At 37.8% G+C, this 27711-nt stretch overlaps 1 protein-coding gene and 1 long non-coding RNA gene across 2 annotated transcripts in view; one reads left to right on the top strand and one right to left on the bottom strand.

The window, feature by feature from the left end:
- LOC311438259 overlaps positions 1 to 20209 on the bottom strand; it is a 49195-nt gene extending 28986 nt beyond the window's left edge. The window contains exons 1-2 of the long non-coding RNA XR_014694034.1: positions 20078 to 20209; positions 19796 to 19948 (exon numbers count right to left, since the gene is read on the bottom strand). This is a non-coding gene — a long non-coding RNA (uncharacterized lncRNA). The remainder of the gene's footprint in view (positions 1 to 19795; positions 19949 to 20077) is intronic.
- Positions 20210 to 20295: 86 nt separating this feature from the next.
- ABI3BP (ABI family member 3 binding protein) overlaps positions 20296 to 27711 on the top strand; it is a 204218-nt gene continuing 196802 nt past the window's right edge. Inside the window, exon 1 of the mRNA XM_084521929.1 lies at positions 20296 to 20400. Coding sequence (XP_084378055.1) covers positions 20328 to 20400 — 73 coding nt within the window. The 5' untranslated portion in view covers positions 20296 to 20327. The remainder of the gene's footprint in view (positions 20401 to 27711) is intronic.

The following is a 27711-nucleotide window of genomic DNA, read 5'->3' on the forward strand; positions in this document are numbered from 1 at the left end:
GACTTGCCATGTGAAGGGGAAGCTAAATTTGCACTTGAAAAATGAGACCAGTCAGAGAAAAAAAAATCTCTTTTGGGAAGAGTGATTAGAAAAGGAGAAACTCAGGCAGCATAATTATATAAATCAAGAGAATGAACGTGACATTTCAAGAACACTATACTGACAGTATCAAAGGCAAAAGATAGCACAAGACTGAAACTGCTTTTTGAACGTTGACTTGGAAACTTTTTGAGGGTTGTTTCGGTAGTATGAAGGGAAGACAGATTGGAACGCGTAGTCAAAACCCATAGCACGGGGTATGTAAGAAAACTGAGGACACATTCCAGCAAAGCAAGTTGAAACTCTTAAATAGTTAATTCATAGAAGGACGTTACATACTCAGTTTCCTATCCAAATAGGCTTCCTGCACATGAAATACAAGCCAGTATTTCTATTTCAGTAAAAAGGCATTTGCTATCTTAAAGAACATTCATCAACTCCGCATATTCTCTAGAAGGCAAACTTTTGATAACCAGACACTGGCAGACCTCAAAAGAACTCAAATTGTTTTCAAGAGAACAAAAAAGAAAAACAAAGAGCTAATTCTTGCTAAAGGAGTGAGGGGAGAGCAGCAGGAAATATTCTGCATGAGCCAGAAGCAGAGAAAGCTGGTGGCCAACATCAGAGTCTCAAAAACATGGACAGCTATCAAAAGTAAGAGTTGTAGATAACGTCCACGAAGAAGATGGAGTACCGGAACAAAAAATATCCAGGTGTCAAACCTGGTGATGAATACTGGTTTCAGTGATTCAAGTGATTCCATGGTACCTTGTTTGGGTATAAAATGCTATGTAAAAAGCTAGCAGAGATCAGACATGAAGTCATTGGGAACTGGATACTCAAGACCACAAATAATCTTGTCAGTCTGTTCATCACCTTCTTTGACATATACAAGGAAAAAAAAAAAATAAAAGCAGCAACCTTCCCCACAAGTCTGCCTCAAAAGGAACTGAATTCTTGGCCAGCTTTTCTGTTCTGAAGGAAATAAGGGCATGAGATATCTTGAGTGTAAATCTCGGAAAGCAGACAGCCATTTTACACTACACAGTCTATTGTCAAAAGACTAATACCAGTGGATCAGACGTTTTCAAAACAAGTTTTATTTTTTTTTTCTTCTGAGAGGTTTTGAGTTTGAAAAAAACAAAATAATAATCACTCTGTCCAACATTTTTTCATCTGGGAAACCCAATTTTCCATCAAAAGTGGTTTAAGATTTTTCTAAAGGAAAAAAAAAAAAAGAATAACTCAGCAGCAATAGGAATTTAAGACAATTTTTGCTTTGGTAAAAAACAGAAGACATGCTTCAGTCCAAATGTAATGCTAACTTGACCTTTCTTTTTTTTTTTTTTTTTTATTTATTCAACATCTCACATGAACAATACTGTTTCAGAACAGACATTTAAACCAAAAGTATTAAGAAACACCTACAAAAACAGATGGTAACAGGAACAAATATGCACGGAACACAAGAAATTTGCTTATCCCTATAAAACAATTCACAAAAAAAAAGTGATGTGAATGATGTGGTAAATGGAGATGTGAAAATCAAGAACAAACCCCACAAGTACTCCAGAAACAGCTGGATTAGGCCTCTAACACATTAAAAAAAAAAAAAAAGACTTCAGTATCATTATCCTAAACTGAAATTTAGAGGACTAAAACATTATGTAACACAAGCTGCTTATCAAGGCAATAATCTTAAATTTGAAGAAAAAATAAAAAACAAGCCAAGGTTACCATCACCACACACACACACACACCAAAGAACAAAACCAAAAAAAACAAGCCAAGGTTGTTTTTACCAAAAGGCAGTAATTGCTTTGTTCTAAAGAGGACCTGACCTCTCCTTGTATCCTTAAGGAGATACAAATATCTCCTTGGGAAGGGATGCTGAAATAAACTACTCAGTCCTAAATAGAAACTCTTAAACTGGGTAAAGTGAATATATATATAACAAAAATAATAAATCTGAAGAAGTATAAGGCTTAACCAATTGATGTTCCTACAACCACTTTACTCTTCAAAATCAGGATACAGGATAAATATCTTTCACAAATGTTCATAGATTCAATTACATTAAGCCTTCAAGGCCTTCCATACGTTGTTTAATGCTTCATACTACATGCCAAGGTGTTACACACAGTATTTGTAGAGGTTACATGTGATTTGTCTAGGACAGCACCTAGTTATTCAAGACAGATGGGGAAAAGCAGGAAAGATATATACATCTCACACCAGGCTAGCACCCTACAGAATGAATGGATTAACAGAAGAAAGTAGTGCCTGTTCTTTTGTTACACATAAAGTCATTGGGAAGAACATAGTACTGGTCTGTACTGCTGCTGGTTCTGTGATCTCCATACAGGTTTAGTAGCAAGTGCCAGATGCATACTGAAAAGTGTATCCATGTTGATTTAAATTACTTTGCAGTCTTTGAGGTAATAAGTGAGCACCCACTAGACTGGAAAGTAAAATTAAGTGGCAGAGGAAAGGCGACCAAGTTGTTATCAGCCCACTGCACCACCAACTAACCTCACCACAGAAATAGTTCAGGGGAACTGCCTCCAGGACTAACGACTTGAATTCCCCCATGCAAGCTAAGGTTTTTAAGAAGCCTTCAGGATCTCATCTTTGTCTTGCATGTTTATCCAGTGCCTACTGGAGAAATCTGTCACCAAAGCACGTAACCACAGGGATAAGTCAGTTAAGAAGATTCTGGTGTTTCAATCCACCAGAGGAGTTGCACGCTTGCCTTCCAGTCGTACCACTAATACTCAGAAGCAGCTTTGTTTTTCTTCAGGATCTCTCTGTGTCTGAAATAAAACAAATCTCAGGCCGTAATTAGCCCTCCATCTGCAAGGCCTTTCGCAGCCCTTACAAACCTAGGGAGATGCTGCCTTCGTGTAACAGCCGTAGTCATTCTGGAGAGAGGTCATGGCTGCCTCCTGAACTGCTTGCAAGCCCCCTGCCAACAGCAGTTGCCACTGGCTTACTACAAATCCTTAGATGCACACCACCTTTTAAACAGTTTGTCACCAGCATGCTAAAGAGAAAGGTAAAACAAGCACTCAGCTGGGAGGAAGGTGCCAGCTCTGTCTTAGACTGTGCTGCCATCAGACTTGATCTAACGGGGCTGTATCTGACCAGTCGTCAGCTGTCGAAATGGAGCTCCACTGCTGAGTGCACAGGGGCTGCGAAAAGAAGCGACCTCCATCCTGACACACAGTCAGTTCCGCTCTACAATCCTATTTCCATTTCTCAGAGTTTCCATTCGCTTGTTTCATGACCTCCAAAACATATGAATACATAATTCAATGGCTACAGTTACAGATAAAACAATTAATTGTTTGTGAGGACAATTGGGTGCTTTATGAAGATAATAAGGACTGATATTAGTCAGAGCTGGCACCACACGGGACTGTTTGGCAACCCATCTGCAACCCATCTGCTATTTCTCACTTCTTCCTCACCAAGTAAAACATTGAGGGGGTTTTGCTGAGATAGTTGGAGCAGTGTCCTGGAATACATTACTCTTCCCAGCTTAATAGCTTTTTTTACTAGATCAGTTTACAAGTGGATATATATTTTTAAAACTGTCAGCCCTAAAATTACAGCACGGGACCTTGACAGTCAGGCTAGGATGCTTCTAGTTTCTTAAAATCACAAAAGGAAATCTCCAACTGGAACCTATCTAACAAAAGTAAAAGTGGGACCACCTGTCCACTACCTCCAGCAAGAAATGACTAAGAGGAACGTAAGAGCAAACCTCTGAGCCCAAGCAGCCAGACTGTTAAAAATGCACACCCCGGAGCACATCAAGTCTTTGTATGTACAATATGAAAGACAGCTGTCATTCACCTAGCTGTGTATGCATGCTACTACTCAGTCAATGTACCTGGTTTTACAGCTTTCTGGTCAGGAAATGCACCTCTGTTTCATACATAAAAACGGGAGCCTGTTGGACCCAACTATTATTTTTTGAATAGAACCGCAGCAGCTCTAATGACTAGTTCTAGAGCACTTTGTATAGTCCACAAGGCACCAAATGCTGCTTCATAGAGTAAAAAGCTCTACTTTCTCTCTCTGAAACACGCTTATGATTAAAGGGTTGCTCAGTTATTTTTAACTCTGCACACCTTCAGTTCAGTTCTTTTCCTACACAGATGCCTCTAATTGTTACTGACCCAAGACACAGCTCAAACACAGAGCCTGTCAAAAGACTTGGGTCTGATCTGGAACTACACCCTTCCCAAAGCACTCTGTAATTCCTGAGGACGTGAATAATGCCTACCTTTAAAGCAACCAAAGAGAATATCACAATTCCCACAGACAATAATGATTGAGAAGCCAGTTCCATTGAGCTCCCAAGTTAATTAAGGCTCCATTAAGTCCTTTCCACAGTTATTCTGGAGAATGGGAGCAGAATGCTAAGACGTAAACATCACAGACAAGAGTCACTTGAAGCAGTAAATACTAAGATTTCGTATAGGGCACTTGCAATAGAGGTTATGTAATCCCTTTCCAACAGCCAGACATCAAGTTAACCCAGCTTTCTTCTATGAGACAAGGAAGGAAATGACTGTGCCTTCTGATTTTGGATAAAGCCATGCTGAACTCGTCTCAAAATTCCCCCAGTGTTTGTAGATTCCAGCATTCTTTCTTTTGGCCTTATCAGCATCATTCCTGTACTCAGCCATATGTTCACCTATCCAATACCCCTGCAAGGAACTGGAACCAAGGGGCTCATTGGCTCCAGTCCATTCCTGGCCAAATGGAGGTATTTCAGATGCTTAAGCATCCTCTTGAGGACATTTTGGTCTGCAAACAGCTTTTCCATCCTTACATTTTTGCTAAGAAAGTAAACAGATGGCCTTTGCAAAGGCTTCCAATAACACAACTCTAATATTAAGTTTTTGTTTCACTCAGCCAGAATCAAGATTTTTCAGCATGGGGACTTGAGTAGACTGCCTTCACAGTCAACAGGTCTCAACAGCCAGCTTGGAGAACTGGGGCATTACTGTCCTTATTTAGAGAGTATGCAATGCACTCTGTGCTAGGGTACAGAACTGTACGCTTGGTCTTCTGTGCAATTCCAGGTCTGGATGTAATCTTTGAACCTTGCCTGTAGCAAAATGAGCATACATTTGACTGACGCAGCTCAATAATTTGTACAGACCCTGGCTCTAGCATCTAGGGGGGGATGTGTGTGTGTGCATGTTTTAAAAACATATTTTGTGTGCATTTATTATTATTATTATTTATTTATTTATTTATTAGCAAGTACCTAGGCGCCAGGACTGCAGAGTAAAACAGCAAATCACAGTGGAGATGTGGGTTAAATTATGCTACGGCCTGGGCTAACCAGTAAGTGACCTAGTGAGGGCAACAAAGGTCATTTAAAAGAAAGGTGTGCATCACCGCAGCAAGTTCATATTACAACTGCTCTATTTTAAAAACAGAGTAGATAATTCTCTAAAAATGGCTCAGAAATAAAGACACAGCACCTGCTAAACACCAAAAACTTCTCTCAAGATAGAAAACAGCTGAAGCCATTCAATGGCTGGCAGAAAAAGCAATTCTCAAGAATCACACTAAGATGTTGAAATAAGGTGGCAACAGATTCATAGGATGGCTTGGGTTGGAAGGGACCCCAAAAATCATCTAGTTTCAACCATCTGCCATAGGCAGAGATGCCACCCATGAGATGAAGCTGTTCAGAGCCCCACCCAACCTGGTGTTGAACACCTCCAGGGATGGGGCATCCACAATCTCTCTGGGTAACCTGTTCCAGTGCCTCACCACCCTCTGAGTGAAGAATTTCCTTCTAACATCTAATCTAAAGCTCCCCTCTTTCAGTTTAACACCATTCCCCCTTGTTCTGTCATTATCTGATTGAGCAAAGAGTCAATCTCTATCTTTTTTTCAATAAGTCCCCTTTAAATACTGAAGAGCCACAATGCAGTCATATTATTTTGAGCTAACGTAAGTTTTAGTTTAGTAAATGCCTACCTGTTATTATGCAAAAATGAAAACCTGGTAACCTGAACAGATATGGCCACATTGCTCAATGAACTTGAAACAAACTGCAGCATTTACACTCATATCTATTTTTCAGGTATTCTACAGAGACTACTCGCTTGTTCTATCTGCATGTCCTCTGTCTAATAAAAAGCTGAAGCAGCACAAACTCTCAGGTGCAAGTACCCAACATAAGCATTCCAGCTGTTTTATCATTAGTTACAGTTTCCGACTAGTTTCAGTCTCTTTCCCTTTCTGCTTTTTTTTCAGCCTTTTCTCTTTTTTCCTACCTTCATCAACCCAAGACATTTGGTCCTGTTCCCTGAAACAGCCACCTAACTATACACAGAATTGAACCTAGCAAAAAGCAGTTTAAAAAACTAACAACCCCCAAAATCATGTATTCACCAGACTAATAGAGTGTATTTACCTGACTTCAGGCTTGAAATAGTTCTAAAAGCAAGCCTGAAGAGAACTACATCACAGTATTACTCATATACATAAGTATGTCTCAAAGGAAATTTCTAATTAATTTCCTATGTTGCTGTTAGGTTGATTAGTAGAAACATTTTTATTGAAACCACGTTGCCGAGCAAACACTCAACAACATTTTTTTTCTGCTGCTAGAGATAAAAGTCTTATAACTGCTAATATAAATGCTGAAACAAATTTGCTTTTGAGTGCGTCAGCTGGCTTTCCGGACCAAGTCCCAGGCAGGCGATGCTTTTGTAAGAATTGCTTTTTCTGTCAATAGTTATTTCCATATGATTCACTTTACTAAGCAAGAAAACAAACAAAAAAACCAAAAAATACCTCTGAGTTAGGCTGACCTAGTTAATACGTTTTGAATGGTTTGGTCTTCGTTCTGTTTAGGCAGAAACATTGTTTTCATTCACGGTCAGCCCTGCATAGTTCATCTAACAACTTGCAACATCCTTGTGCCAAAATCCTACCATTTTTCTGGGAAAATGATCCTGAAAGCAGATTTTTCACAAACTTTCTGAGCTTATGTACTATCATAAACTGCCATAGAGTCATTAAGCAGACTTTATGAAGAGACAAAATAATTAACATCAATTTACGTGCATGTACTCTCAAATCCAAACTAGAAATTTTGCTTCAAATAGTTGTCCCAGTCACCAGTCAGGCAAAGCAGGCAGCCTCTGACCATCTCAATAAAAATATATGCACATTTTCAGCCTGACTGAAGCCATAAAAGATTAAAGACAGCCTGATTATCACAGTTATAGTGAGGCACTGAAGCAATTACTGTTTTTTGAAATGCTGAACCAAACAGCTTCCTCACAGTATTAACAATGACATCTGAGTTTTCAAACCTCACCACCAAACCTCACAATCCTAGGCCCAAAGTCTGGGTTTGGCAACCTGTTCGAGCTCTTATTTAACAAAATCTTGATCTCAATTAGCCCTACCAGTTGCTTTTCTGGTACAGACATGGTATTAAGACACAACATATTAGCTGTCCTTCAGTGAGAATCATACTGTTAAGAGTTATCCAGTGCTAAGAGTAAAGTATTAGCAAACTCCCCTGTAGGTACACTAGTAACTGCTGATATCTAAAATAAAATGTTATATCCTTGCCCACAACTGCAGATCTGAATGTTGCATCCTTGGGTTTTTATATTTACTCTTTAAATTCCTGGCCATGCATATCAAAGAAACAACAGAATCATATCTCAGAAGATAAAACAGATTTAAGAAGGACATAGGTAGGTGATTTTGCCTTACATCTGCAAAACAAATCCACTGCTGAGAGAGAAATTTGAAGTACATAAGGAAGAAGAGGTCACGAAGACAGAACTATTCAACATGATTCTATGCATTTTGTGGTAAGGATTTAATTGCCCTTTGACAGTTCTACATGGTACATCTGCAATAGGTTTTGCATCTTTCACTGTATTTGAAAGATACCATTGAACGTTAGTTTTGTATCAAGGACTGCTCCCAGCTTCACCCACGGCACATGTAGTACGTACCTACAGTTTGAAAATCACTTACCAATCATCACCAACCTAATAAGCAAAGCAAGACAGGTTTATGCAGACTTGCCCACAGTCAATTTTGCAACATGTGTGGCACAGTGGCGGGGATTAGTCACTGGGTAGCCCAAGTCCTGTTACTTGGAAGGAGCACTTAGTTGGCATAATGGTTGACTGAACCACCCTTTACTCCTAGCTATTAGCGTAAAATAAAATACATATACCAAATTACAAGGAGTTTGAATAATATTTGACCAAAAACCAGAAGGCAACGCTAACCCTTCTACCTCTCAAATATGTTGCACACACATCTTTCTGTTGGCTTAGATGCAGTGAGAGTTACGGTCCCCAGCTCCTCGTTACCAGACTCCCACTGATTCCCCATCCTCTCAAATCTGCTGAATGAATGACTTGTCAGATGTCTCCAACTCATTACGGACAAATCAAACTCTCCAGCCAACATAGAAGCAAATGGATTAGCATATCTGTCCACAGCCTGAAATCCCAAATAGACTCACAGCAGCAGAACAAAATAAAATGTCTGAGGCTGCATTACCCTTGGGCTTCAGGCTCACACGCTAAGGAGTGGATTTGTGACCTTCCATTAACAACCACAGCTTTCAGCCTAATGCATGAAGAAAAGCTATTTGCATCTGGCAGTGACTGTTAGAACAAAAAAAAATATATTAAAACATCTTTTAGCCACCTGACTTCAACACGCCTGACAACCTATCAGATCCCTAACCATGTGTATGATGATAGTGCCATTGTTCAAGTCAGCCTTCTTCGACAAGGTAGTTAAAACACAAGTAGAACAAGCTCTCAGAGGAACTGGCTACTGGTCTTTGAAATTACACTTAAACTTGATAATATGTTCACTCTGGGTCCATAAGTTTCACTGCCTTAAAACAATGATTTACATGCCCAAATTACAATGTCTTTCCAGGCAGTGGGAAAAGCTTAAGGCACTATTAAGACAAATACTTAGTCTTGCAAACATACAGTCATCATCATAATGACTTCTAATGCAAGTACTTCCTACCAGCTCTGCTCATTTGGTCACACACAGCCGTCTTTCTGTGAGCAACTTGTCATGGTAAATGAACACAAAAGGCTGTGGTAGAGGATAATGAAGGTGAAAGGACAGCACAAGGACAGCAAACAAATTCCCAGTGGGTTCAATAAATCCTGCAGATGTTGGAATCTCCATTACTTCTTCCAAAATTCCTGCCAGCACTGCATTTGTTTGCTTCCTTTCCTTTTGTGCCTGCCATTGAGCACAAAAGTACAGCTGCTCAGAAAAGACAGGGCTTACTTTTCTTTATAGCAGATGGGATGCTCATTTACTTTGTCCAAAACAATAAGGTTTAGCACAAGACAGTTTTCCAGATACATACATGGCTAAGTTTTCTCTTCCTTCCTCCATTCTTCTGTTGTAACTAAGCTCAATTTTACATAAACTGTAGATTGTTAAACCGTTTTGGAATAGAGTTCTGCTAAGTCAACTAATTCAAATTCTGCTTTTAGTTTCTTTATAATCTAGCAAAGTATCACTACAGAGAAATCCACAGTATTTAAATATTTTTTAATATCAACGTTTAGCCATTAAAGCTATGTTAAATACTTATTTAAGGAGTGTCTAACAGGACCAGAAAACATAAATACATTGCTCAAAATGTTTCCCCTCAACAATCGGCAGTATTTTTGGCTTGTATATCCAACAAGACCTCCAATTTATTCATTTGAGGGTTGAGTAGAGAGAGTCAGATACATCTTCTCTAAATGATCTTCCCATAAACAAACATTAGTCCTGTCAGTTGCATTTTGCAACTCACTGTAGAAAGAAGAACCAAAGTGCTTCTGCAAACAGCCTAAAAATATTTATTAGTTGTTAGGCCCAGGATTTACAGCCTCCTATGGGACAGCTAACCATAAACATGTGAGCACTCTTGACTGACTCTTGGAGAGGGCAGTGCTGCATATAAGCACACTGATACAGGACAGAGGTGAGTTAGAGAGACATTGTTAGAAAACAAGTAAGTTACTGCAATGAATGCATACAATGGGACATTTCAATTATGGTGGATTAGATAGTTACGTAGATCCTCTCTTGAACAAAATGACTGAATTAATTCATCATTCCTCTACTGGCTTCCAGTTACATAGACTGCAAAGTAACTAAGATATAGGTTACAGACTTATATTGGACAACCACTCCTTACTACTATCTAAAAAAAAAAAATAAAAAATTAATGACAATCCTAGATAAAGCCACTTTTAAATCACAGAACCAGTCATGAAATGGAAATCCACAGAATGACATTTCTCAGCTGTTTGACAGCACACTATTACCTGTTGGACCATGATAAGAAGATAAACACCACTGTGCCCATCAAGAGTGCTTGCCAAGCTCCCATCATGAATTTACCTCATGTTACTGTTAAGATCAATGAAAGTTTTCATGCACCTGGACCAGAACAGAGAAGCCATTTGAAACCTCCCTCATGGGCTGAAGCAGGCAGAAGTTGGACAGAAGCAGAACGGATTGTGCTACAAAAAGCACAAGAGTCAACAGATTCAAAAGATTTAAAAGCTGAGTGTCGTTCCTCATTGTGCCTCTTCCTTGCTCACTGTAAATCAATACAAGCTGAAACGTGTAAGTATTAGCTGCTCAGGAATTGCATCATTACCACTGTCACATTTGGTGACACCTCCAGAAGCATACCAGCAGCCTGTGTGTTGGAGCACACTGCCTCAGGTATCTACTGCCCCTCTCCAACACTCACATAGCTTGCTAAACTCCACTAAAGGTACTGCAACTGAATCTGAAAACTGACGGTTAAGTACTTGTACTTCAGTAATTCTCAGGATTTCATTATTTGCATAAAAACTGGGTAGTTTTCCAATACAACCTCTATTAACTCCCCACTCATATGACGACTGCCATTTTCCTTCTTAGTTCTTCCCTTTCCATTCTTCTTTCCTTTCAGCAGCATGCGTCCTCTGTAACTGTGTGCAACCCTTGATGGTCCGTAGATAGAGAAGATATTTTCAAGCATATTGTCAAGGGCAGGGGGAAGAGTTTGTGACAGATTGAAACCATCTTTGCAGAACGCAGGGAAAAAAAATCACGTTAAATGGACATTGAGAAGCAGTTACTACATTTAATATAAACAGTAGTATTGCTTTCGTGCACTTTTTTTTTTCTTCCAAATACATTAGCTCATATACTGGAATTGACTGAGTTGTTTTATAAGCTCTGTGCTTTTAAGCAATAGGAGTGGGGCCTCGCTGAGTTACTGAAGCTGTCTGGTGTTGTTCTGACAAATAGGGCACATGTCTTTAATTTGCCTGCCTTGCTGTTCAGCTGTGCTATAAGTATATAGAAATTTGGTTGCAGAAAGTAGTTTGTGTTCCAAATATTCAGAGCGTCAATTTTTTATTTTCAAAGAAGAGTTGTTTTTCCTCTGCACCCTGCCTTTGCATTTTACCTCAGTATTCTTGAGGTCAAACAGTGCTGTTCAACTATAAACATTATTGCTTTTTTTTTTTTTTTCTACTCCATTTTTCTTGTTCTTTCCTGTCATGAGTTTCTTTCTCAACTCATTTAGTTCCAGGTTCAGTGATTCCTTGTTCTTTGCATCCTCCCTTGTACCTCGCCACTGTTTCCATTTCTCTGCAGCAGCTGTTTGTTCCTCTGATAAAGATGTCTCCTCAGATCCTGTGTCACAGAACCGTGATGCAGACGCAGCCTCCAAAAGCTCTCTAGGTGGCTGAAATATCTGAAAATCTTTTTTTTGTTTGTTGAAGCAAACGAGGATAAAGTTTTTGGAGAGGAACACGAGTTCTTCTGTTTTCACATGCAATTCTTAGACCCCAGTTTTGGAGGTCTAAGAATTTTGAGTAAGACTTCAAACGTATATATGATCGTAATATTTTTTTTTATAGATGTCTGACCAGCCTTCTAAAGCCAACTCGTACCGTATTCCTGATATTTTCAGAAAGCCTTAAAAAGCAAGTACCCCTGCCTGCTTCCTCAAACTCCCAATCACTACACTTATACTTGGAGTAGAAGAGTCTACCGCAGTGCTATTTAAAAGATTTATTTCAAAACAGTATTTTAGTTTGAGGCCTTGTGGTAAGTACATCTTTCCATGGGGAAAATTAAAATTCTGAATTTTAATTTTTGTACTGTCAAACCAAATAGTGCTTTCCAATCAGTTTATTTACAGTTATCGTTTTCTCTGTTTTAACAACCTAAGTGTGCTTTGACACATATTAGCTTAGAATCTTATGAGATACACTCAGTTACTTAAAACTGAAAATTGGCTTTGAATGCTGCATATTTTAGTTTTTGGAAAGCTCTTACTTTCTCCTTATTCCCCAAAGGAGATAGCTATTTTATAACAGTACTGTTTGAGATAGGGGTATAAATTCTCTTCTAATTTCTTCTCTCAAACTAAACTAAGTGACCATGTGGAAAAGCTATTTATGAAATAATTGCACGGCAACTAAAATGTGAGAGAAACTTGTGTGAGCAGCCTTACAATACAGTATAAGGATTCAAAACAAATTTGTATGTATGGATGGATAAAATATTTCAACAGTTTCTAGTTCAATACAGTTTAGTTATTTTCTATCTGACTGCAGTTTCTTTGTGGTTGTAATATTTTGCTTGCATATTTACAAGGATGTCAAAAGATTGAGAAAAGAAGTTTACTCAGCCATTAAGTATTTCAGCAAAGAACGAATTCCATGGTATATCTAGCAGTACTCTGAAGCAAAATCAATCGAGTCTTTTCCTGTCTTTAAGTGAGAGTGTTAAGAGGATCCCAAAAGAAGCAAAATTGCAAGTGGTAATACCAGATGGTATTTCCCATCTTTGCTTAAAATCACAGCCTAGCTAACTCCAAACTTGTAAAGAACTAAAACAGCTATATTTCATTACCAAAACAAACAAAACAAAAAACCAAACACTTTATTAAAGAAAGTACATACAGTAAAAGCACGCTTAATATATAGGCAACACTGAAGCTGGGAGGAAAAAACACACACAAACTGATTTCATCAAGTTTGTTATTCTCTCTCCTAACCAGAATATTCATATCAAGCATGCGAAGACTAAAAATACCTGAGATAATATTTAGCTTGATGTCATTTATATTTATATTTAGCTGAGATATTACGTAGCTTCAGCTAAAGAAAACTGGCATACTAAGTAAACTAAGGATTCTACTGCCTTGGGTGAGTTTGTCTTGGAAATTTACAGGAAGGCTGAAAATTAAAGAAATCAGGAAAAGCTCTAAACAATTTCTTTCCTAATTATATTTGAAATTTAAATGGTGACCTGGTGCTAATAGGCTAGTTCACAAAGAAGCAAAAAGTTGTCTCCATTAAAGATTTCAAGTGATTCTAAACTGATTTATTTAGTATTAACTTCTCTAAACTCTAAGACACACATCTGTTAGACTAAACTGGTGATACACATCACTGTTACTGTGTTAGAGTACTAACTTGGAAATTAAAAAAGATTTGTAAACTCGAAGTCTAGTTACTTGTAACAAAGTCAGCCATCAAGAATAAATACTGGTAAGTAAATGTAAAATAGTGATCTCTTCTTCATTTTAGATAAAGATACAGATCCAAAAATAATGACAGACATAGCAAAGATGAACAGAGGTTACAGTCATTACACCAACTGTAAGCTAAGGTAGGTCTTCACATGCAAGACCTACAACTTATGATACCCAAAATATCAAGACCTGCATCCTGACGTTTGGACCTCTAAGAGCTCAATCTGACAAAGCCATTAAAATGCCACAACTGTCCAGGAAGCTCCATTTCCTGTATGGTACTTCCTTTTTACCCTACAAACTCTGGTATTTTAGGAAAATTCACCATCTGCCATTGCACCTCTCTCTCTCTATATATATATAGATATCTCTCTCTCTCTCTCTCTCTCTCTCTATATATATATATATAGAGAGAGAGAGAGAGAGATGTGACAGCACAGTCACATCTCTAGTACTACAACGATTTTGGGTTGTCTCACTTCAAGAAGGACATTAAGAAATTAGAGAAGGATACCTCAAATAACTAGGAGAACAGCACACCTAACTTAAAAGGAGGGCTTAAAATGGCCGAGACACACCAACTGGGACAGAGGTAGGCAGAGGGGAAAATGACATCTGTAAACCTCTATCATAAAGCAAGCAGACAGAAAGGATGGTGAATTGTGGTTCAGCAAATCCCATAACACATTAGTAGAAGGAATTAAATGAAAGAACAGAGGTTTAAGACCAGGGACAGGAAGATGAGGGGCATGGGGAGAAAAAGAAAAAGGTACTTCTAATGCATCATGGAACTAACTTCTGGGACTTAGAGTCACACAAAGTTGTGGACAGTATCAAGAGATTCAAGAAAGATTACATGGATCAGTGGAAAACAGGTTCATAAATAAATACAAAAAGGATCAAGCTGGAGTATATCTTCCAACATCCCTAATAGAACAATGGTAGGTGCTGGGAGAGTAAAAGGGAAAGGACCACAAAAATGCATCGAGGCTTGCACACTCCCCCATAAAGCATCTCCTTTTGCTACTGTCCTTACTCTGGAAGTACTGCTTTGCTCCATTTAGCAGTGCTTCCAAGAAGGCAGATATATATTAGGTAGAGAAGACAAACAGCTGCTGGATCTACTAACGAACAAAGCTGAATTCTTTGTTCTACTTGTGTCATTCTACTAACACATAAGTAAGTTACCTGCTCTAGAGAAAAGACATTAAGCGCACAATATACGCATAATATAAAAATCATCTCTCTAGGGATAACATCTGTGAAGTAAAACAGAAGCTGAAGAGATTTTCATTGGATTCTGCCTATTAGGAAAAAGCAATCCTTATGTAAAACAAGGCAATGTTGATCAGATACGTCAAATCATAGGAAAAATGCTAACAGCAAAAGAGTTGCCAAAAACTGAAAGTCCCAACCCGAAGTGTTTTGGTGGCTGTTGTTGTTTTTTAAATAAATTTGTACAGCATAAGTAGATTTCTGAAGAAAATCATTAACCATAATACACCCTAAATTATAGCTGATACATTTGTACTTGAATGTCTTCAAAGACTACTGCCCCCACTGATCCTGAATATGCTTGTATATTTCACATGGACTGAGTTTTTAAGTATTTCCATTAATATAGTACAGGAATATTTTGCTAAAATGTTTGTATCTGGACAAAATAATACTGTAACAGCTCTTCTTTACAATATTATCCGAGGTTTTAAGGGCCAAGATTACTTATCCCATTTCAACTAAGAAGAACAAAAGGGAAGAAGCCTGCAAAAAGTTCACGTTCCTCTCTCTAACATCAAGTTGCTAAGTAACTACTAGTCTAAGACCTCACTCATAAAGAACACCTCCTAATTTTTGCCTTTCTTTTCACAAAGGGTGAGCACGTATCTGAAGTATAACATCAGCATGTCACAACTGTGGGAAGAACAAAAAACGTATAATTGTTCAGATTTCTTTAGTCATACTTGCCATGACCCCATGAATATTACTTTGGAAACCACAAGAATTTCTCTGTGCTACTGACTGCTTTGCCACCAAGATCCTCTCACTGCTAGTGACAATTTGCCTTTCTCAAGGAAATGTCCTCAGTGGTCTCTACAAGGGGATCAAAATTCATTAAGCAAGGATCTTACTTCTTGACACTTCTAAGTAAATGTTATTACTCTACTTTCTTAAAGTGACTTTTTTTTTTTTGTCTTTGAAGTTACATAGCTTTCCATAAAATACAAATTAGTTTTGTCCTAAGTCACCACAACAGCCTGTTTCCTTTAAATAAAGATCTAAGTAGGTAACAGGAAACAGCAGCAGAGGCATCTTTCCACACTGCCCTTTTTGGCCTGACGTTCACCTGACACTCTAGGGAAGAACACTCTGTGGGTCAAGCTATTATTTAATAATTCTCCTCGTTGATCTGTTTGCTGGATATAGCTGGGGGTAGCTCAGGCCCATGGATTCCTCACAACTAAAAAACAGATTAGCTCTTTAGAAGTTATGCTTTTTTTAATATATATGTATTTTTTTCAGGTGTGATTTCTCAAGTCATTTCTCGGTCTACTCTGAAAATCAGAACGTAACTTGAGAGTGATAAAATATTTGTTCCTATGAAGTAAATATTATACGCTGTCTTCTACATAAAGAACATAATAGGACACTTCGGAACATAAATGAAGCATGTATATATACATACATACACACAAACTTTCTTACATTTGAGGTTTTGACTTGCTCCAAATAGTTTACAGTTAGAGCTAGCAGAGTTAGATTTATTCTAAGACACATTTAAGGGAATCTTTGTTAGTGTCACAACATAGAAAGGCAATGATTATAACAATTATTTCCTTGTCTTATCAAGTCATTGTCAGTAAAATACAATTCAGTAGTAAAACTGAAAAAACAGAAGAGTGAAAACATAAGCATACATGTGAACAACAATACATAGTCTGCATTGTACTAGATCAGCTAAGGTTGATCCCCTGACAGAACTGTCAAATAAAACTACTCCATGTAACAAAGTGGTTGAAAACCAGGATGCAAATAAGAAGGCTTACATGCCATAGAAAATAATACAAGAAAAATGATTCAGTAGCAAGTTACACAGCGTTGCCAGAGCACTTTTACAACTGTGACAGTTTCCTCATATTACAAGGCAAAGAACTACAGAAAAGCTGGTTTAGTGACATGATGAAAGTCACAGCAAGGTGAGATTGGACCCAACTCTCCCTGCAACCCAGATTTTTATCATCAAATTGGACAAGTAATAATCAAACTTTGCAGTCAAGCATCTGAATAGATCTCAGACACATTGTGGGACAGACATATTCAAGCTACGTATGCCATTTGTCTAGTATTTATCAATCTGTGAGCATCTCTCAAAACTGCTCAGCTTTACAGTTTTCTCAGAATTCTAGGTAAATGTAATTGAGCTATTGCTGAAGAAGTTAAGCAACCTAGCTTATTAACAATTTTAATCATTTTTTTTGATCGTCTGCAGGCATTTAAGGATTCTTTTTACTTTGTCCAGGAACAGGCATAGAGACAACACAAAATCAATTACTTGACTCCATACACAATCAGCATTTATAGCCATCTGCAAGCTCCCCATGTTATTTGTGTGCAGTTTCAATTCACAGCTGAGAAACATAACAATCAAACAAAATGAAATAGTTCACTCAAAGTCAAAATGTAAATTTCATTAGCTGTTATACTGAAAAATGTATTTAATTCGCCACAAATCACCTTTAACTTTCAAATTCATATGTTGCTTGCTCCTACTAGACTAGTAACATTTAGGCAATCTAGAAACAATTTCAAGACCTCCAGTCAAGCTTGTTTTTTGCAGTATTAACACCAAATCTAATTTAAAATTTGCAGTGACACCATGGTATTGCAATAAATTCTTTCTTTAGAAAAATATATGCATGTGCCAAATTCTCATACTTGGCAGGCGAAGCACAATTATGCAGTATTCTTTCTATTCTGAAGACAGCAAATGACATCCAGTTCTGTTCTTCACAGTGGAAGAAAGTTACACTAAAGAAAGTTACATTAAGCACAAAGAGACTAACCATAGTTGCTGTGCTATAGTCAGAAGCGTTATTAAGTTTGCATTATAAGAGCATGGGGTTTCAAAAAACTGCATCATCAGAGTTTCAAACAAAAACATGTTCAAGAGTGTAAGTGTTCTTCTACAGCTCAGGTAAGACAGCAATATTAAAAAGCAAAGCAGAAGAGTTTTAATTTTTTAAAAGCACAAACATGCTATTGGAAAATGTGGCTGACTCAAAAATTCTGGCTGGAGTTTTCCCTGACTGAAGTGCTAATCTCAGCATGGCAACTTCCATGTGCTTTCCTTTTTGTGGGTCAGAATGTAGCATCTTTATTACAATGAGGTAGTGACATAAATCCAGGAAATTCATGACTGTGTACTGGGCATGTCAATATTTTTTGAATAAAATACTGGTACACTAATCCAAGTGCACGGAAATACCAAGCTGTTCCTTGAAAATAATTATTGATTTGTGCCTTAAATTCTTTTGGCAGAGACCATACCACATGGGATGTGAACAGAGTTTCCTGTAGTTTACAGCCTCACAGCGGTAATTATATGAAACTGTCTTTAGACACTGCCAGTGGAGCTTTTAAATGGAATAGGAAGAATTCCTGTAGAACACCAGAAGTCTTTCACCATACCTCTACATTATCCAAATAAAATCATGATTACTTCCATATGATCTTAATTCTCATTACAAAAGTATATTTTAATTGACTTTATGTAGAGTTATAAAAAAGTTGAAAAGACCATTTACCCTCCATAGAAGCTGCTAGAAGAAAACCTGACTTTAATGTAGAATTTAAATATATCTAATGTGAAAATATTTGTGGCATACTAGCATTCATTCGTTGTTTTTAGAATACCTATGATATTCTAAATTTGAATAGAATTAAAATATATCATGTTAATAAATAAAGAATAATATGTTCTTTACTCACCAGATTTTGTGAAGTATATGCTACTGATTTATAAAATTCCAATTACTCTTAACACTGTATAGGTCTAGAATAAAGAAATATTTAAATATAGCTCAGGCATGTTCAGGACCTGCGTGAGACTGAAGTCAGACTCTAAACATGGACTACAGCAATTTATTTAACTTCTTAATGCACATTGTGTCTAGGCATTCAAGCAAACAACTTCCCTTCCAGTTAAGATTAGTAGCCTGTATCATACAGTAACAACTTACTTCCAAAGTCCTGTAAAAGTTTCTATTGAATCTGTATTCTACAAAATGGATAAATATTTCACAGGCATTCAGTTGGAAAATACAAAAAATGTACGTACAGTGGGAGTGTTCCTTTAAATTGAAACATACATGCATTCAAATTTAAAATATAACCTGAAACATCTAAATAAAAAATAAAGTAAAATAAAAAGAGGCTTCTTGACTAGGCAATGAGAAAGCAACTCCCCTGTCAGGGGACACATAAACCAGTTTCTCTCTTCCTGATGCTTAGTCACCTCTCCTGGCCGTATTTTACTTTCTCCTTCCTTAAACTGTACTCTAACATAACAGTACAGTCATTCTCCCTCTACTCCTATCTCTGTTCTTATTCTCTTTTTATTTTCCTTTCCCCCATGACCTCTCATACAGTGTGTGTGGGTTTTCCAAATCCCCCAGGCTCTACTCCAGCCCAAGCTGGAATAATTAAGCAGGACCTCAGATCCCAAACTAGACCTGGCTTTCATCTGCAAGAAACATCATTTTTACAAAGAACGAAGAAAGCAGCAACTACCTGGATTATGATCAGTTTGGTCATTCAAATAAAGAACAACATTTCAAAGTAAGGAAAATTCTAGAAATTAAATATAGCTATACGGAACAAAACAAGCGAGTTCAAAATTGCCCAAGCACGTTTTAAGTACCCACTGATACAATTCCTGAAAATATACATATGTTTTCCTCTCAGAATCATAACATCAACAAGGAAACAGTATCTGTAGTTATATTTCATATATGGCAACAAACAAGGCACAGTCTGTCACCTGTTCCCCACACTATCTGCTGTATTTTTTCTCCCCTTCGTCTGCAAGGGGGAGACTAGAAAACACTTCAGTAGTTTTTAAAACAAACAAACGAAAAACACAATCCAAAAAAAAGTAAAATTACTCACCAAGACACTAAAAATCAACACCGTTAGGGTCCTCACAACTGCCTCCTTCCCAGCATGCTGCAACTGCCGCCATTTTGTGGCACCTGTGAGGCACAGCTTCACTCTGTCTTGTGCGTACCTGGCCTCTCGTGTTTTTCCATTTACTTATAGTGCCTAAGTAATACCAGAGATGATAGTTTTATTTTTCAAAAGCATCAGGGAGAACCAAAAAAGCCAGGGGCTTGATTGCAGAAAGCAGAATTGGGTATGAGCTTCAGGGCGCACAGTGCTGAAAAATTTTACCCTGAAGGGGCTGAAGCCGGGACTGAGTGGGCAGGGGAAGAGGCACTCCCTGCGGGTGTGAGGCTGAGGGGAAAACTGCTTGAGAAAAAGGATCGCGAAAACGATGGCAGAGAGAAGAAAACAAGTTTCTACGTTGCTCTTGATCCGCCAGCTCCGTGTTTTGGAAGCCTAGCGGCCCTGCCTGGCACTCCCGCTCCCCTTGGCGGCGTCCACAGAGGCCCTTCGGCGATCGCAGCTGCTCGGTTGTGAAATGGCGGCCCCTGCTGCCTCCCCGCCTCGAGGCGCTGCTCCCGCCCGTGCCACAGCGATGTGCGAAGGAAACTGTAAGTTTTGAGTGATTTTTTTCTCTTTCTACCGGTAGAGTGTTTGTTTTTTAAAGAAATAGAAGGCAAGCTGTTGCTGTCATTGAAATAATAAAAATAAAGAAGCACGAAGGTACCTGAAGCCTACCCTTGTGGATGACTTCGTGTATTCTTTAGTTTTTCTGAAAAAAAAAAGCAGAGGCAGTATACCTGTTTTGTGCTAAAAATACTATTTAAAATAAGTATAGGTGGCAACTATTGTGCTTTTGGCCAAGGGAAAAACAGTGAAGGAAAAGCAACAGCTTACATTTGCATCAATCTGAGGCTAAAAAACCTCTCAAAAGCCATGAAATTTTTCAGTTCAAATTTTTAAAGTTCAAAATATGAAGACTGAAGGCTTTTATCCATAGATAGTGCCACTTATCATAGAATTATCCGATTTTGTAGCAGTGCTGGAGTGTGGAGATAAAGTAGTTGGACAAATAAATCTGCTTTGTGAATACAAGAAAATAGTTTTCATAAATAGTCCAAGAGCTGATGTAGGAGTAGAGTTGTATACCTTAAAATAGAGGTGCCTGGGCTGCATTTGATTGAAATGATCTTCTCCAACTCAGGAGTGAAAGTTGAGTTATTGTTTATGGCAACTTGCTTTCCCCTGACCCTGATCAGGCCTGCTGAAAATGATCGGAAACAGTTACTGAGGTGTTTGTTAATGTGGATCAAATATTTTGCATGTTATCTAAAGCCTCTCCACATTCCGTATTGAGTTTAGTCGAGAAGAGCTGGGAAGATCTGTGTTTTGTAATACCATGGAGTTTTGTGGCTTTTTAAATTTGTGATCTTGCAATAAGGATTCCTAATCCTTAACAGAGAAGGCATGGATTTTGTGGAGAGAAGATGGTAAGTTACAGAGCACAGTAAAATGTATTTTTTTTTTTCTTTAATGGAAATATCAGAAACTGGCAGAAGGCTTAACTCAGAAATGTAGGCTGACTTTCTATAGTTAATTATAAAGAGAATTTGCAGAGAGAAATCTCACAGTTGTATAGCGCTTCCTTTTAGTAAATTGCATAGGTTTATACATCGTGCTGTTACCCAAACTTCATAGAATGGTGTTAGGCAACAGCTCTAAAAAGAAGCTAATGTTTGTGCAGTTATAGCACAGCTATGGTGGCTTTTTAATGCTACAATTTAGCATGACTTAGTGCATAAGATAAAGAAGATCCCCCAAAGTAACATTGCTCTTAGTGAACCGGATTTGAATCAACTCTGAATGGGAAGTGCCAACTAAAGGTAGTTTCAGGACATGGCTTAATCTGTGGTGTGCTTTCGGAAAGCATTAGGTCCTGAAGTTGACTTTTGTCTTGTAGCCATACTCACTGATTTTGAGAAGAATAATATTTATATATGAAAAAAAAATGATTATTTTTCCAGTGTGATGTTGAAACAGCCTTGATGAGAGTTATTTAAACTTTTTTTCTCATTTCCCAGAATATGTTATGTCGCAGCTTTGTGTCACACTTATCAGCAATGGAATAACTGAAGAATAGTTATATGATTTCTGAATGTTAAGTGTTGGTATCAGTGTATTTCAGAGTGTGTTTTATGAAGGTAGCTTCTTAGATGTGTTCCAGCAAGGAAACTCGTCTGTTTTTTATTTTCCAAACTGTGTTTTCTATGTAATTCAGAATGTATTTTAAGTTGAAAGTCTGAAAAATTACTTTGTTGCTCCAGGGACACAGATCCAGTGTTTCCTGCATTAGTCATAGACAAAGCAATTTCAAAATTGTGGGGGAAGGCATTTATGACTTGTCTGGGGAGCTCCATTTTTGTGCTTGTGTGAGATTTTACTGGATTTACAGAAACTTCATTCAGAGAAATTGGAAGAAAACAGCAGTGGAGGGCTGGCACATGATCCCCAATTGCAGTGATCTCTAGTTGTCTTGTTAGTAATATGATGGTTACTGGAAAGTGCTGGACTTTGCCTCTTGAAACTGCACAGCCAGTTAATTAGAGGGAGTGACCAGAGCAGCAGTGGTATGGAACTGCGTGCTCTGAAGAGGCTGCTGTAACACAGATTAATCTGGCTAAAAAATTTATCAGCTGTCACTATATAAGGAACAGTAGAAACTATCTTATTAAATGAGTTGAAAATGGCTTTGATATTCAAGATAGATTTTCTATGGCTGTTTAACTGTGAGCCGTGCTATTCTATGTTTTCTTTGTGTTTTTGATAGAAACTTTTACAAAAGCCTAATTTTCATAGATCCAGCCTTCCTCATGCCAGTTCATGTAACCTGGCTTATGTTTCTGTATTACAAACTAGCTGCTTCAAAGGCACTAATCATAGTAGAGTGCTTTATTTATGCATGTTCCCATACACTTTTTTCTTCATAAGCATAGTGGATATAATACTATTAATATGAAGATTTTTATTTGTTTTTAATTTTTTTTGCCAGAGGAGTGATCTGTGTGTATGTGTTTTGGGAGTCCTAGCATAGATCATAGTGTATCTTTTGGGTTTTGATTTAACGGGTCACAGAATCACAAAATCTTTCAGGTTGGAAGAGACTTCCGAGACCATCGAGTCCAACTTCTGACCTAATGCTAAGAAGTCCTCCACTAAACCATATCACTGAGCTCTACATCTAAACATCTTTTAAAGACCTCCAGGGATGGTGACTCAACCACTTCCCTGGGCAACCCATTCCAATGCCTAACAATGCTTTCGGTAAAGAAGTTCTTCCTAATATCCAACTTAAACCTCCCCTGGTGCAACTTTAGCCCATTCCCCCTCATCCTGTCACCAGGCATGTGGGAGAATAGACAACGTCTAACGTTCCCATTCTGTCTAATGAGAGTGAAATTTATTAATGGTTGCATGTGAGAATGGTAGTATCTGTTTTAGGATGTTATTTCAGGATAGAAGTTTATATTTGGCCTCAAAAATTGGTTGTCTGGGAAAAACTAAAACTAAACTGTAAATGCAAAATTTGATCTTGTTATTCTGTCAGGATCCAAGACAGGTGTTTCCTGGGGTAGGAGATGAAAGGAGGATCATAGAAAAGAACAGCAAAAGTATAAAATGGATGGATGACAGAGCTTAAAAGAATTCAAAGGCTTTGGTGTGAAAGGTGAGAGAGAGATGTTGGGTCTAAGAGAGTGCTTTTGCTGTTCTGGCTGGGGAAGGAAATTGAATAAGAAGAACGTACTGTTACTTTGTATATGCCTGCAGTTTTTTAAGAAGAACCAAGAGTTTGTATGTTTGCTTTCTGAGGTGGGGGAAATACCAGGGAAACTTGATAAAAATGCTGAGTTTAACATCACGTGCGCTCTTGTCTGTTAGGGTATGCCAACAGTTTATTCAGCTAATCTTATTAATGGGTGGTCTTTGATATACAACATCCCCAAGCTGTTTTGTATCTCCTTCCTTACTGGGTATTTGAGTTGTTATTGCTGAAGCTGAGCATCTCATCATTTTTTTTTCTTTTTAGGACTGTATTTCATTTTTCATTTGCTCTTGCTTGAAATAAATTTATTTGTTTTTCCTATGTTTATATGGGATTTTTTTTTTGTTTATATGGGATATCTAGGAGTAGCATCTTGCAGATTAGTTTTTGTTGAGCCATTGTAAACCATCATCTAGGATTGTGTGTTTTTGATAGTTTCCCATGGTTTCTATTCTGGTGCAGCATGAATAGCTGAAGGGGTCACTGCCCTGCCTTTTTCTACAAAGTGCTGTTTATGCAGAAAGGATGACTAAGTGGGGTATGTGCCATGCCTGAACTTCCGCAGTTTAGCTCTAGGTGTATGAAAGTTTTCATTCCTGGCTGCTTATTGGTTTAGGCATTGCTGTATATTCTACTCATCTGTTCATTCATGTCTACATTTGACTCAGTTTCATAAGGGATCTTGTTCTTTTCCAGCGTGCTGTTGACCCCAACAACTGGGTAGGGAATGAAAATGATCCATGTAATTTTCACTTCAGATTATGTATTTCTTTTTAGAAAATATTTGCTAATATTTTTTCCCCCTTTTGGTTCCTCTTTATCCTTTCTGCGACATTCTTGGGAGGTCATTTTTTCATGTGAAAAACATGGAGTTCTTGAGTCAGAGGTGAACTCACTGTTTAACAGCCTCGTGTACCTAATAAAGGTGACAACCCTGATGAAAGTTGTGTGGTACGTACTGTAATTCTGTAAATCAGCTCTTATGTATCTAATACTTAAGTATTTTACATACTTCCTCAAAAGTTAATTAATATGCAAACCTGGACTCATGCAATTAAGTGTAGGTTGCTCTTTACTTCCATTAGTTATGTGGATTGGTTTCTGGCCAATGCTAGCGCAAACATATTGAGTACAAAGTACGGGATTGGATGTGAGGAAACACACTTCCTTAAAAAATAAAAAAGGCTTTTTTATACTAAATTTCTCATGAGCACAGACTTAGATTATGAACTACTGAAGAAATCATGCTGGATACAGATGCTAATTTGTTTATAGCTTGGTAATCTCTGTAAACAGGCTAAACTCTTAAGCCTCTGCCTTAAAATATTTTGTGGGAATGTTTAAAACAAACACAATAAATGTATTTTTCTTTGGTATTTTGGGCAGTTGATATATTAAACACATTGATGAAAAAAATGGGTTTTAACAAATTGCTACTGATCAGATCTTTAAAGTATTGTGCACTTAATTCTGAGGTCTGTCTGCCATTTCCATACCAGACTGGTAGAAGTGCTGCTTCAAGTGTTGTGTATGGGTAGCTCTTAGTGTCATAGAGTCCAACTGTTATTAGCATCACTAATTGTAGATAAAAGACCGGGGGGTGTCCAAGCCAATTGCTAAATTCCACCCTACTGCCAGTAAATAGTGATAACTTTATTTTTGTTTCAAAGTGTATTTAACCCATTTATCAGAAAAAAGATGCAACGTACTCAAATGCCTTTCCCGTTCCAGAAAGATGACAGTCCAAATACTTCGTTATAGTTAGCACCCGCAAAACCGGGTCAAAAATACAGTATAAACTTGCAGAGGTTTGTTTTCCTACTTATTGGCAAAATGTAACCTAGACCAGCTTTATCATCTATGAGAAATATACTCTTCTGCCAGTGGCTTCCAAGTGACAAATGATAGTTTGGACATGGCTTTATTTGAATAGCTGATTTTGTGTTAATAACACTTACTGCTGTAATTTATGCTCTGACATGGTACCACTGCTGCTCCTCTTGCATCTCACTGCAGAATCCTACTAAGTTAGGCTAGAAGTGGCCTTGGTGAAGCTGTCTGATTCCATCTTCCACTCAAAACATTTTTTTCAGCTAGTTCAAGGAACAGTTATTTCTCTGAAGTTAGTTTGTTCAGGATTGTATCTAGTGGCATGATGTGAAAGGTTGTCTGATAGCTGTCTCTACAAAAACACTGAAAAGTTGCTGGGGACAGTTAAGTAATGTTCCAGAAATCGCATTTGTGGACTGGAGCTTGTAAGAACAGAAGACAGACCTTCTAGAAGCCTCCTCAAACCCTACATTGTTCTGTCCTATAGACTAATTTTCTATACAGAGACAAGAATTCAAACTGGGAAGCCCGATGTCCCAGGCCTCTGCCCATTATCAGCCTTCCCTTACTTCTGACGTTTTAATGGAGCTCAGTAGCTGTACAGTACCTAATGAGGCAAGAGCAAACAGTTGATGCGAGAGAAAGGAGAAAAGTGGAACAGACATATTACAGTGAGTTTAGTATTTATAAAGAAAAGCTTGAAAAATAATTTTTCTTTCCGAATCTGTGTTTTCTCTCTGCACTGCTTACAAACTCAAATTAATATCTCATCATTTTCACTGTCCTCAAAAGAAACTTCTGTTTGAGGCAGGGGGAGAATGACAGGCAGACTTGGGAGAAAAGCGTGGGGCTTTCTTTTGTTTGGGGTAGGAAGACGTGCGATGTTATTGTCTTTGCAATGAAAATAATGGGAGATGGGTTCTCTTCTGGGCTGTTTCCGTGCTAGAGCAAGGAAGGGAATAAGAGCGTCTTCTGGGAGAGAGATCGCCTGACTTCCAGGTTGTCTGGTTTGCTAGAGAAATGATGGTTCTGATTCTTTTAAATTGATCGAAGGAACTTGGGGCCAATGCCATTGCTCCCAAGCTCATAGGAAGTCTTTGACTTTCATCTCTTATATCTTATTTATTTATTTTTTATTGATTTATTTTTTCTCTCTCTTTTCCCGCTTCTATAATTTGCTATGAATAGTATCTTCCTTGTAGGGCAGGAATAGAGCCGTGAAGTAAAAGCAACCACTCATGTCTTGGGTTTAGAAGCCCCTGTGCAGAGTGAGTGGATAATTAAAGAAATAGCCAGCCTTTTATATGGATGTTCTGCTTACAGATTAGTGAAATCTCTGTACTTAAATCTGGTAGTGCATTCCCGCTGGCAGTAGTAAGTGAATTGTTTTAATTGTCTCTGGTATGAATTACACGTGAGATGTGTTTAGGGTCTGTGTTGTTTCTAGGGAAGCGAGGTCAGACAGCAGTCACGGTTCAGCTGCATTCTGGGCTGTTTTCACAGTGGACTGTGGGATGTATCTACGATGTCACAGGAGTTTATGATTTAGAAAGAAAAACACAGTATAATTCATCCTGGATATGTTATAACTTACATAGATATGCCAGCACCAATTCAGGAGTGGCACAGTTGGTGAGAAATGGGTGCGAAAGCTGGCTGCTGCAGAAGCTGGCTGCTGCAGAATAGAGTTCTGTATGTTATTTATAATTTTTCTTTGAGATGAAAGGTATCTTGCCACAGTTAGTTTTTAGGTGGCAAGTAAAAAAGATAAAAAAATAATTGAAAGTAAGGATATAATTATAACCTTGAAATGTTAATGCACAGTATTAGTATATACAGTGGTAAAATATTCAGCGTTTACATTGGTAGCCTGGTTCTATGTTTGATGAATATGTTCATTACATGAAAATTTCTCAGTTTTAATAAAAAGCCATTCTAAACCTTCATTTTCCTTCTCTCCCTTTATTTCAGGCAACTGTGATGTTCATTAGATACTAATATCTTATCCATCTTCACATGTGCAATCTTTCTCACTCAGCTTCACTAAGGAAAAAAAGTAACAGTGAATAAAATCCCTACAGCACAGGTTATAATACAAGTGGGTGAAATATGGAAGCTAAAAATAGGAAATATTACTGGAATAGTTTTAATATACATCCTAAATCATAAGTAGTAATGTTGCTGCAAGAGGGAAAATTTCTTGAATTTATGTACTGTGGTTTGAAATAAGAGTATTGATGTTTCAAATACTACTAGACAGAATTAAACCTAA

This window comes from Aythya ferina (genome assembly GCF_964211825.1).
Source record: "Aythya ferina genome assembly, chromosome: 1".
Classification (NCBI taxonomy): domain Eukaryota; kingdom Metazoa; phylum Chordata; class Aves; order Anseriformes; family Anatidae; genus Aythya; species Aythya ferina.